Source organism: Bubalus bubalis, chromosome 20 (genome assembly GCF_019923935.1).
Source record: "Bubalus bubalis isolate 160015118507 breed Murrah chromosome 20, NDDB_SH_1, whole genome shotgun sequence".
Classification (NCBI taxonomy): Eukaryota; Metazoa; Chordata; class Mammalia; order Artiodactyla; family Bovidae; genus Bubalus; species Bubalus bubalis.
Window position 1 is genome coordinate 40,606,675 of NC_059176.1, and position 13,057 is coordinate 40,619,731.

General features: G+C 44.1%; 1 protein-coding gene across 5 annotated transcripts in view; it reads left to right on the forward strand.

The window, feature by feature from the left end:
- Positions 1 to 2,886: 2,886 nt before the first annotated feature.
- LOC102397911 (neuronal acetylcholine receptor subunit alpha-7) overlaps positions 2,887 to 13,057 on the forward strand; it is a 149,794-nt gene continuing 139,623 nt past the window's right edge. For all 5 annotated transcript variants that reach the window (XM_044932783.2, XM_044932785.2, XM_044932786.2 and 2 more), the window contains exons 1-2: positions 2,887 to 3,008; positions 3,270 to 3,409. In XM_044932783.2, coding sequence (XP_044788718.1) covers positions 2,963 to 3,008; positions 3,270 to 3,409 — 186 coding nt within the window. In that variant the 5' untranslated portion in view covers positions 2,887 to 2,962. The remainder of the gene's footprint in view (positions 3,009 to 3,269; positions 3,410 to 13,057) is intronic.

Genomic DNA, 13,057 nt, shown 5'->3' on the forward strand with positions numbered 1-13,057 from the left:
CCATATTAGTGAGAAGGCTGTTTCCTTTTCTTATCATCCACGTGTTTACTGGAACAGCTCTTCAAATTTCCTTCAAAAATTTTTCCTTTTAATTTGCAACTTGGCTAACTGTTTGGTGCAAGAGTTCTAGCTTTTGACCTTTTTCAGCTTTTGACATGCCTTCCTCACTATGCTTAATTATTTTTAGCTATTGATTTCAAATGAGAGATGTGTGACTCTTCCTTCCATTTGAACACTTAGAGGCCACTGTAGGGTATAAATTGGCCTAATTTCAACATTGCTGTTTTTCAGGGAATAGGAAGGCCCAAGGAGTGGGAGAGAGACAGAGGAACTCCTGATTAGTGGAGCAGTCAGGACACAAGGGTGTGCTAAGTCATTTCAGTCGTGTCTGACTCTTTGAACCCAATGGACTGTAGTTCGCCAGTCTCCTGTCTATGGGGATTCTCCAGGCAAGAATACTGGGGTGGGTTGCCATGACCTCAACCAGGGGATCTTCCCGACCCAGGGATTGAACCGAGGTCCCTGCATTGCAGGCAGATTTTTTTTTTCACCATCTGAGCCCCAGGGAAGCCCACAGTTTTTATCGTTTGCTATCTTATATGAGTGTGGTCTGTGGTGCTCCAGAACAACTTGAACAGTGATATTGAAGATCACTAATTACAGATAACCATAAAGAATATAATTTTAATGAAAAACTTCAAAATATTGTGAGAATTAGCAAATGTGACACAGTGGCATGAAGTAAGCAAATGTTCTTGGAAAAATTACATCAATAAACTTGCTCAATACAGAGTTGCACCATAGGCTAATGTAAACTAATATAAGTGTTCTGAGCATGTTCAAGGTAGGCTAAACTAATCTTTGATGTTTGGTAGGTTAGGTTGTATTCAATGCATTTTCAACTTATAATATTTTCAACTTGCAATGGGTTTATCCAGATGTAAGCCCAATGTAACTTGAGGAAGATCTGTACTTATTGACCTGCTGTCCCATTGGAAAATGGTTTAACTTGAGATTTCTGGCATTGCAAGGTACAGGGGAGGCAAGGAAATAGTTATGTTTCCAGGACCTTGATCCCCACAACCATACCACACATATATGCAGTTCTTTGGCCCCTCTGGGCTCATATCCCTCTAGGATGGAAGGCAGAGCTTTTAGGTACTTTCAGGTAATGTGTAGGCGAGTATGAGCTGTGCTCATAGGGCCAGTGGAGGTGGTGTGTCACTGGCAATTTTCCAATTGATATTTATGATTCCTCTAGTCTGTTGGGTTTTATTTCCCTTGTCTGACTCCCTTTTTGCCAGCAGCCAATACTGTGTAGCTCATTTCCTTTACCACATGCCAATTCTGTGTGTATCCTGGCTGCCACAGATGGTGTAGAACTCAGGAACCAGATGAAGTGAAGACGACGCCTGTCTGCTCACCAGGAATCCCTGCTCTGGTGTTCCCATCAAACACCTTCTTCGAGGCAGGCCCAGGTCAGCAGTCACCTTTTCTATGAACCATTATCCAGAAAGAATGAACCCTTCCTTCTTTTAGGATCTTGGTACATTTATCAAAGCCTATACTGATTATTTATATATGCATTATGTCTAAATATATATATATATATATATATAAATCAGGGTGTTTTTTTTTTTTTTTTTGCTACAAGACACTTCATTGTGAGGCTGGCATATTTCTTTATTTTTCCAAATCAAAGAACTGATTTAGCTGCCCATTCCTGATGCTGGGGTAAATTCATGGGCAGGCACACTTTGGTAAGCTTTCCCCTAGTTTTTGGTGCTATCCAAGAATTCTAGGCCTTATGCAATTCAGACATATAGGCATTGCCTCTGCTGGTCCATAGTGATCCTAACATCTGGTGGAGCTTGGATTCTCTGGGGCCTAAGGAAGCTGAGCTGCAGACCACCTGAGTGCAGGGACCCCTCTGCTCTCAGCCTTCTGCAACATGCTCGCTGAGGGCAAAAGGAATGGAGTTTACCCACCACTTTTGAAGGCTCTCCTCAGCATTCTCTCTTCCATCTTCTCCCAGAATCAGGCCCCCTCTTCAACATCTGGGATATGATTAAGCCCCTGACCTCTTGATTGGTGTCTGCTCAGAAGCTTCCCTTGGCAATGACCTTTCGCTGGCTAAAAAAAAAAAAAAAGCCTAGATCACACCATCAACTTTTGCTTGTCCTCTGGCAAGGAGCTGAGAGTTAACTTTTCCACCCCAACCTTTTGAATTGCCTTTAAAAGAGAACTAAACATAAAGAAGATATACACTGGGAATTCCATCACACACTTTTGCAGCGTCTCCTTGAATAATGCTTCCCTGGCAGATTTCGGCTCTCCTCTGGACACCTCCAGAACCATCTGAGAATCAGGCCGGTGATGCCCAGCAAATGGTTGCTGGAAGAATATCCACCACGGCTCGCGGGGGCAGGGGGGACCTGTCTCCTGTCTGTCTCCTCTCCTTTGGGTGGACTCGCGAACCTGTGAGAGCCTGGTTCCTGGGCTTTGCATCCAGCAGCTGGCGTGGAGACAGGGCCCTGGGAAGCCAGATTCAGAAGGGTCCCACCGTTCTCCCAGCTACCCGGCGTGGCTTCTGAGAGTGGCGGCCAGCGGACCGGGGACAAAGGACAGAAGAGACAAGCAGAGCCTGGCCATTGACAGCCTCGGGCACGCGGGCACCGCTCGGTGGAGACGGACGCGGGGAGGTGGCGCGCCTCTCCTGGACTTCTGGGCTACTGTCTCCCCCGCGGCCGCCTACCGCTGGGGTCGGGCGGCGGGCTGGCTGGGGGAGGGGCGCGGGGGACGGGGGCGGGGCTCGTCACGTGGAGAGGCGCGCGGGGGCGGGCGGGGCGTGGGCGCGCGCTGGGCTTTTTAAAGGCGCGCCAGCCAAGCCGGGAGAGGCGGCTTTGCGGCCGCAGGCGCAGGCCAGGGCTGGTTTCCGAGACGCGCAGCTCCGGCCCCCAACATGCGCGGCTCGCTGTGCCTGGCGCTGGCAGCGTCGATCTTGCACGGTAAAGCCGCCGATCTCTCCACCCATCACTCTTGCTCCGTGGGATCCCAGGCGCATCCCAGGCGGCTCGGAGCGCCCCGCGCCGGGGACGGGATTGGGGATTCGCGCCTGCTGCTAAGGGCGGCGGGAGGCTCTGCCGGTGGAAGGCGAGCCCGGCACTTCTGGGCTGCGCTGCCTGGGCGGCTGGGGGTGCGGGCAGGGGGCGCATTCCCGCCGGCTTTCTCTGAGCAGTCCGCGCGTCTCTCCTTTTCTCTCCCCGAAGTGTCCCTGCAAGGCGAGTTCCAGAGGAAGCTCTACAAGGACCTGGTGAAGAACTACAACCCCTTGGAGAGGCCGGTGGCCAACGACTCGCTGCCGCTCACAGTCTACTTCTCCCTGAGCCTCCTGCAGATCATGGACGTGGTAAGTTCCGGCCGGGCCCGGGCCTGCCCGCCGCCGTGTGCCTCGGTTTCCCCAGCCGCCCAGGGAGAAACCTGGCGTTCCCAGGCCACCTGTACGCTGGTACTTCAGACCTGACTTGCCCTCGGATTAGAAACTCAGGGTGAAAGTATCTCCATCCTGAGTCAGGATCATCAAGAATAGGTCCAAATGGTCACACATTAGTACCCCTTCTGGTATAAGTATTGGCATGCAGTCTGACATGGGTGTCAATTTAGGCATTTCTAGACTTTTATCCTGCTTCCGTGGGTACGGGTCTGGCCCTGGGCTTTGCAGTTGACTCGTCTGTCCAGGCAGAGGGCCAGCTGTGAGCATTTAGACCCCCTCCCCAGTTCCAATAATGGGCATGGTTTGCTTTCCTGGAGAGGTTAATGCAGGTGGTTCTGCTCTGAAGATGAGCAAGGCTCCCTGCCCGGATACACTTATCTGATTGTTCAGGCAACAGCTTCCAGCCCCATGGGCTTCTTGCAGACTTATTAGTGCTCACTTCAATTGTCAGATCTGTGTAAAATCTGGATAAGTTTGTTCTTCTGCTCTTCTAGATTGCTTTGGATATTCAATTTTCATTGGCACATCCTTCATACAGTACAAATATTTAATGAAAGCATTTAAGTCATTATAAGTGAGCTTCAGTGTCTAACCTGTACAAAGCATTGGACTCGGCTCTGGAGCAGTATACAGGGATGATGGTGTCCCAGGGAGGAGAGAATGTGGTAGGAAAGGAATGTGAGAAAAACTACAACAGGTGGAAAGTACTAAGAGCCTCCAGAAGTGTAAGAAGACTGGTGAGATTTCATAATCCTGCAAATAAAGAGTGCCTGTTCTATTAAACTGTTGTATGTTGCATCATTTAATCTAGTTACAGTTGGTAAGATGAATGGCTTCTTTTCCCACAGGATGCCTGTGTTAAATGTGTAGTTCCTCCTATCCCACAGTTAGACCTATGCTTCAAAATATTCAGTGTGTATGCAGTGACATGGACAAACTATCACACTGGAGAGCTGTAAAAGCAGATAAGTGCTGTCCCGTGGGTTACCAGGACAAAAATTGCTGTTTAGAGAGCTTGGACTGTAGGAAGAAGGAAAGGACAGAGATATGGGGTTAGGGGAAGAGGTGCTGACAAAGCTGCCCTGGTGTTGAGCAGAGCCAGGGCAGAGAAATGGAATCTCAGAGGCTTTGGGGGATGGGTGGGGTGGGCGCAAGCCCTGTGGCATTTGGGGAGGCAGACTTTATGGAGCAGCTTCTCTGTTACTTCAGGAATCATAGGATTTGTCCTTGGGAGCCTTGGTAGGTTCTAGCTCTGCTTATTTCTGGATGATTGGTCTTAGGTGTGCGTGTTAAGTTGATTCAGTCATGTCCAACTCTTCAGCCCTATGGACTGTAGCCTGCCAGGCTCCTCTGTACATGGGGATTCTCCAGGAAAGAATACTAGAGTTGGTTGCCATGCCCTCCTCCAGAGGATCTTCCCAACCCAGGGATCTAACCCGTGTCTCCTGCATTGCAGGAGGACTCTTGACCGCTGAGCCAGAGGGGAAACCTGGTTGATCTTTGCTAAGTTTCTCAAGCATTCTGAGTCTGTACTTTCCTGTTAATACCTTGGACAGGATAGCACTTCAGCGGTCATTGTGATGACTGTGGAGGCAACTTTGAGAGACTGTAAAGTTAGAAGACAGGGTTCATTTTCATCTAAATAAAAGAAAATTACCCCCCACCCCCAACACACACACACATGCACACACGCACGCAAATTACAGAGGACTAGGGGAGCTAGCACACTACACAGTGGTGAGAAAATGAAAGCCGCCCCAACGCTATTTGCCTGGGGTTGGCCACAAATGGGCCTCACTGTGTGTGTGTGTGTGTGACAACTCCCGGTCTTGGACTGCTCCTTGAGCTGGATGCTTGGGATGTGGAGGGGCAGTGGCTACTCAGCCGGGGAGCGGGAGTAGTGACCGAGGGGAGCACGTGCCGTAGGCTGTGGCAGTCTCTTTTGGAAAGAAGACCACTCACCAGGAAGCTGCAGGCTTCTTCCTAGTACCTCCATCTCTTTAAGAGACCTTTCAGGAGTCAAATTACATGAGAGATTTTGGCTTTTATGAAAAGTTTGGGTATAAACTAGGGTTACATGATGTGACAACTAAAAAAAATAGTGAAATGCAAACATTTGTCAAGTTAGAAGATTTTAAGAAGAAGAAGAATTATAAGCAGTGTGTGTCATCAACATTGCAATACCAGAGAGAAGCGCTCATGAAGACCACTGTCAGCAGCCAGAGGTCACGGGAGGGTGGGAGGGGAGAAAGCTTTGGTCTCACCTTGACCGTGGATCTAGCTGTGAATGTGTGGAACTTCCCAGCTTGCCAATACTGTGAGGTCATGGAGTGGCCTTCAACAAATTTACTTTCTAAGCTCTGTTTCCTCGTGTGTAAAATGAGAATAATGTCCACTTCACAGGGTTTTGAGAGGATTAAATAAGAGAAAGCACTTGCCACACACTGGTAATTCACTGAAGATTTTCTTTATCTTCATAATGTAGCTACTTAAAGGTTGGGACATCAATGCCTAGAAAGGTGTGGTCTCTTGGCCAGGGTTGCTCACTGGTTAGAGGCAGGGCTGTGTAGAGCACGCACAGCTGCCTTGCAAGTCCTTTGTATGTCCGGCCTCCTTTAGAATCCTTAACTTCTTTTGTAGAAAAAAAAAATCAGCTTAATTTATTTAAACCACTTGAGTGTAACAGATTAAATGTGACTGTCCTGAGATTACAGTGAAAAGGAAGTCTCTATATCAGAAATAATGCAATATGCAAACATTTGTATTCCAGCCAGACTTGAGTCTGTCTGGTTTTGAGACAGAGCCAGGGCTTTCCAGCCGGACTCTCAGGACCCTGGACAGAGATACAGTGACTCATGACTGATTCATGTAGCAAGCCCTAACTGGTATCAGGTTCTCTTTACAAATTCAGTTCCAGAGGTCCTTTGCCCATTCTGACTGGGCTGTTCTAGAGACCCTTTTCCTTCCAAGTCTTGTTATTGTTCCACTTTCTGCCAGCAGAGATTTCCTGACTGGAGTAACAGGGAGGTAATGCATGATTCTACATGTCTTATTTCCATGGAAGATTATTTACCTGTCCATCAGCTTATTCAACACATATTTTTTATTGAAATCTTCTTGTGAACTTTGCTAGATTCTGGGAATGTATACATGGTTAAGGGATTATTTCTACTTCTATAATTCACAGTCTTGTCTATGGAGACTGACCTGTAAATTCAAGAGTATCTCACATATACCTGAATGCAAATGTGGTAGAGACACACCTAGGAGGAAATATTTACTTCCAGCCAGGTGGCTAGGAATTAGATTTCTAAAGGTGAGCAGGAGTTTGCCAGTTGGAGAAAACATGGAGGGCTTTCCCGGTGAGGCGAACAGGATGAAGAAAAATGAGAGTGGGAAGACACCATACCCTCAGCAAGGTGTGTTCTGTGGGAAACTGGCTCCCAGTTGATCTTGGCTGCAGTTGTGCTGCAAAGCTTTACAGAACCTTGAATGTGCTTACGTGTGTTGAGAATTTTTAAAAGACGGATGTCATACTAATCAAACAACTAACTTTCTCTTATATACCCTTTTGTAAGAATGATATTCTAGAAACACACCTTGCAAGATGAAGGACAGGGGTTATCTTTTGGTAGGAGGGCTAAGGTGAGTTCATACCATAGACAGAAGAAATGTTGAACATAAGGTATGTTGAGTGGCTCTGCAGAGTTTAGATTTCCTCTTGGGCCCTCATCAGGGTATATCTTCCAGGATATGAGGAGGTTTTGGTGGTGGTGGTGTGCCAGAGGATTCATGAAGCTGCAAGATCAGCTTGCCACTGCATATTTTTCTAGAAATGGAAACAGTCCAAACCACAATATTTGTATTCAACCCAACAGGTATAAATTATAGACGAATGAAAAAAATGTACATAAACTTTTAAAGACAAAGCATGTGTTTTCAGAGGAATAGTTTTACTTGCTGTGGTCTCCTCTGGCTATCTATCAGGCCCCCTTAGTGAGGCACGAGGTAGAAAGTGAGAAGGTGTTGAATTTGTAATCAGAGGTGGGACGTTACTAGATCTGTGTTTAGATCAAGGATGCTGAGGGCAGTGTATGTGTGGGACAGATTAAAGAGACGAGATAATGTAGGCAAAGGATGAAGAGGTCAAAACTGTAATGGTCAGTGTGGAAATGTGGAGACAAGGACAGATTCCAGAGACCTTTGGGGCATACTGTCTATGATATATAACTGTGTGTAAGAATTCTATGTAGGTACATAGATAAATTTGTTAACTGAAGGTACCTAAATTATTCCTAACTGCATAGTCTGACTTAACGGTGATTATTAATTCACTACATGAGCTTGTAACTGGGCTGGGAATGAGATAATACCTAAGAATTCATTTTGAAGTGATGCAAGTGTGAGATTCTAAACTACCAACAGTTTCCATAATATTTCTCCTTTTTGCATTCCATTTAGTCATTTGTCTGTACACACACATCTAAAGGCCATTCTGAGTGTTGATTTGCATAAAATAAATGTGCATAGTTAGGAAAACATGTCCAGAAGGCAAGGTATTTAAACTGAATAATAAGAATCAACACATGATTATATAGAAATGTATAATACATAATGATGCAAGAATGATTTTTGCTATTTTATACATTTGGGATTGCAGATTCAAGTTTTTAGAAACTTTAGTCACAAGAACAGCAGAACTAAGTGGTTGTGCATTTGGGGTTTGCTGCTGCAGAAGGCAGGCCTGGGTGTGGAGTCCAGCGTCTGAGGGCTTGTGTGTTACCTGAAATCCCTTGGTGGCTCTGCTCTTCTTTGTCAGACTTAGATTTTACTGGCCACTATGTGAAATGCTACAACTCAAGCTTAACATTATCAAATATTTGCTGTAAAAATTGCACACCTTGAAGACAGTCTATGAAGAAAACCTAAGGTGCAATTATTTAATTATCCTAATAATGTGTTTATAAGTGATGTTTCTTACAGCTACAAATACATGTTTTGTGTAGGAAATCAAATTAAAAGAAGGACTGGAGGGGGATAAACGTCATCCAAATCACCATTACTCAAGGCCCTCTGGTGCATTTCAGTCTTTTCTCTGTGTTCATAGGTTGTTTAGAGAAATATTTAAAAACTAAAATGGCATAACATCATTATGACACCTTAAACAATATTAGCAGGCATTACTTTTAAAGTGACACAAGTAGGCCAAGTGGTAAACTGAATTTTAAAATTGTGTTCTTTTCCCACTATTATGTAACTCTCACTACCACTGTATATTTGATCCCATTCGTATTTTTGTCTTAGAAATCTCTTATAAAGTATTTATTGAAATGATTCATAATGTTACTTCAAAGCTTGGTTGTGTTTTATGTTGTCTCAGATATTGTATGTGAAAAATCACAGAGATAATTCGAAGATCTTGACACTTGACAATACCTCCCTCCAGTTTTGTGTATGCTTCTGACCAACACTCAGGCTATAGGTACCAGCAAGCACAAATCACCCTAATCCAGTTAGTGACTGAGAAGAGGACGACTTGGGCTTCCATTCCTAAGAGGGCTGGTTTGTTTCTCAGTTTTGCATATACATTCTAGAGTGTGAATATAGAGAGCTTAGCAAGGTCTTCCCTCTATTCTGTAGACCTTGAACCCCACTATGTCCTGCCAGCTCTTGAGTCTGCCAAGATTTGCTTTAACTTTTGGCCTCCTAGGCATTGCTTTAGAAATCATCACATGGTTCTGGAAAAGTGGCCCCAAACCCTGTTATTCTCTAAGCTTCCCTCCCTTTCCTGGACCTTGACCCTGCTGTTCCTCATTGCCCTATTCTTTCTCTGACTGTATTTCTCGTTGTATTTTCCCAGTTGTTCTCACTGCAGAGTGGGTGCGAACTACCTAGTTCATCACTGTGGGTTCAGTTCAGTCATTCAGTCATGTCCGACTCTCTTCGACCCCATGGGCTGCAGTACACCAGGCTTCCCTGTCCTTCACCAACTCCCAGAGCTTACTCAAACTCATGTCCATTGAGTCGGTGATGCCATCCAACCACCTCATCCTTTTCCTCCCGCCTTCAATCATTCCCAGCATCAGGGTCTTTTCACATGAGTCAGTTCTTCGCATCAAGTGGCCAAAGTATTGGAGTTTCAGCTTCAGCATCAGTCCTTCCATTGAATATTCAGGACTGATTTCCTTTAGGATGGACTGGTTGGATCTCCTTGCTGTCCAAGGGACTCTCAAGAGTCTTCTCCAACACCACAGTTCAAAAGCATCAATTCTTCAGTGCTAAGCTTTCTTTCATTTCTTTCATCGCAGGTAGCAGAACTGAAATTCTAAATTAAAACTTGTTTGTAATGCATCTTTATAATTGATCCGTATTTATTATGGTAGAAATTGTACCCCTATTAAACCTCTTTATGGCTCTGGGACATAAAGGTACAAAATTCTTTTAGCTTTATAGACTGGGGATTATGGGCACTTTCACTAAAGGATGCTTTCTTGTAAATGTTGCCTTTCAAGTCTACTCCTGAAGATATTCCCCAAAGGCTTAGTTCTCTCAAAGCTCCTGATTCATCCCTGACATGCTGTTAAAGAAAGAGAAATGATCTTGTCATGGAGAGATGCTAGTGAAAATCTCTGCTCACTTATTGATTTATCAGGATTAGGTAGAGTTTTACTCCTTAGAGAAGAAACTAATCTGAAACTTCTAATTCTCATTCTCTTTATTTCAGTGATTTCCTTATTTGCATTCCACATCAGCTGTAAACTGTTTTAGCAAAAGAGCCCTCAAAGTAAAAACCAAAACCATTAAAAAAAAATAAAAGCTTGCATGTGCACATTTATGTGTGTATTAACACACACACACATACACACACACACACCTGTTACTCTTATCTCTCTTTATTGAAATTTTTTTTTGGATATCACAAGATATCACATAATATGCTTGTTAAGTTTCCAAGAGAAAAAACTAGAAGTTATAGCAAAAGCCTCAGAGTCACAACTTCCAGAGAGCCAAGCAAGTGACTGAAACTAATGTGAAATTAAGTAAGAAATTGTTTAAAGTCCAGCGGGGTAGTGGGAGAGGCCTGGACTTGGGGCTGACTCCGGATTCAGAGTCAGGCCGTAGAAGAATGGGCTGACCAGTGCCCCAGTGCACGTGGGAGTGGGCGGGGTGGGGGGGTGGTTGCTGCCGTGGTTAAGGAGGGCCACCTGTGAGATGATTCCCAGCATGGGAAATTTATTCTGGGATCACTGAGGGCAAATTGTCAGTGAAGATTCCTGTCTTGGGGTAAAAGAGGTATTTCTGAGCAAGAAAAAATGTGTTTTATTTTGTGGAGAGAAGGCAAGTGGTCAGGTTGAGCTCCAGGTGTTTTGAAACTTTAGAATCATAAAACAGTTTTTTATTCTGTTGCATCTGTCTTCAGAAGCTCACAAACAATGTGTTATATGGAGGGGCTCAGACTAAGCAAATTAAGCCAAGTCTGCTCACTGATTGATTAAACTCAAATTGATAACATTTACAATTGAAATCACTGGTCCAGAAACATTCATTTATTCACTGTTTTCCTTAAGATGTTTTATTGACATTTGAAGTAACCTTTAATACGCTGGCTAGCTCTTAGACAGATTTCATTTGAGAAGTCATTTTGAACTTTGAATTGCATTGTAATACGGGTCCCCTGTGTGGCAAAATACCAAAACCAGCTCAATGAATTGTCACAGTGAACCCATGCAGGTAAGCACCACCCAAGATGACTCTTTCCCCCCTTTTTGTGTACTGGAAAACCACAGCATAATGTCAAGCATCAGAGTTTAATTTTGCCCTTCTCTGGGACTCTGTATGTATGGAATCACACAAGAACGTAGTATGTATTTTGTTTGCTTTTGTTCATTTTTTTTTTTTTTGTGAGAGTCACCCAAGTTCTTGCCTGTTGCTGCAGTTTATTCATTTTTATTGGTTGGATGTAGCATGATTTGTTATTCTGTTGATGGAGGTTTTTTAAGTTATTTCTAGTTTTTGGACTCTTGTGAAGTACACTGCCATGAATATTCCAACCGCACACGTCTTTTGATGCACATATTTATGTATTTCTATCACGTGTATATACATAGGAAGGGACTAGCCAGGCCCTTAGATGGCATGTCTTTAACTTCCAGATGAAGCCAAAACCTTTTCAAAATGATTATACCAATTAACATTCTCACCAGCAGTGTCTGAAAAATTCTTCTTGTTCTGCATAATCACCCACACTTTGTATTTTAGTCTTTTAAATTTACCATTCTAGTGGGTGGGGAGTGATATTTCCTTGTGTTTTTAATTAGTGGTTTCCTGATTACCAATAAAGTTGAGGACATTTTCATTTCTCAATTTTCCACTTGGATATCATCTTCTTTTGCAAAGTGTTTATTCATGTCTCTGGCCTGTTTTTATCTTAGACATGCCATCTAAGGGCCTGGCTATCCCTTTATGTGTGTGTAGTTTTGTTCTTTCCTTGTTAGGATTTGTATGCGTTTTTCTATTTTATGGACTTGAGCCCTTTGTAAAATGTTTTTTGCAAGTATCTTCTCTGACCCTGGCTGGTCTTTCCACTCTTTTCGTGTTCTTTCTCTTTTTCATAAACTCTTAATTGAAGTAGAATATGCTTCTGGCTCAGCTGGTAAAGAATCCACCTGCAATGTGGGAGACCTGGGTTTGATCCCTGGGTTGGGAAGATCCCCTGGAGAAGGGAAAGGCTATCCACTCCAGTATTGTGGCCCGGAGAATTCCATGGACCGTATAGTCCGTGGCGTCGCAAAGAGTCGGACAGGACTGAGTGACTTTCATACTTCACATGCTTACAGATGGGCTTCCCAGGTGGCGCTAGTGGTCAAGAACCTGCCTGCCAATGCAGGATGTGACAAACAGGGTTCGATGATCCCTGGGTCAGGAAGATCCCCTAGATGAGGGCATGGCATCGACTCCAGTATTCTTGCCTGGAGAATCCCATGGACAGAGGTGCCTGGCAGGCTATAGTCCATATGGTTGCAAAGAGTTGGACATGACTGAAGTGACTTAGCATGCACACCCATGCTTACAGATAAATTGTATCTTTAGATGAACAGAAATTCTTAATTGCTTGATTTTGTAATTCTTTTCTTCTATGTTTAGTGCTTATTATGTTATCTTTAGAAAAATCTTTCCCTTCCTCAAGTTCATGAAGATGCTTTTCTGTATATTTGCATTTAGAGGCTTTTTGTTGTTACTTTACCTTCACATGGGACTCTAGACTGATGATTATTTTGTTTTTCAAGGCTAATTAAAGGATTGTTAGTATAATGATTGCATGATTGGTGAACCTTGTTGCTTTAGGCATTGTATTATCCACTTTGTCTGCCCCCAGAGAGACATTTCAGTTATTTTAGTGTGTCCCTGATATGGAGAAAATGCCAGGCTATGACATTCTTCTTATGACACATGACCCTGTCTACGAAGCAGAAACAGACTCACAGACATAGAGAACAGACTTGTTGCCAAGTGGGGTGCGGGATGGATTGAGAGTTTGGGGTTAGCAGGTGCAAAGTAGTAAAA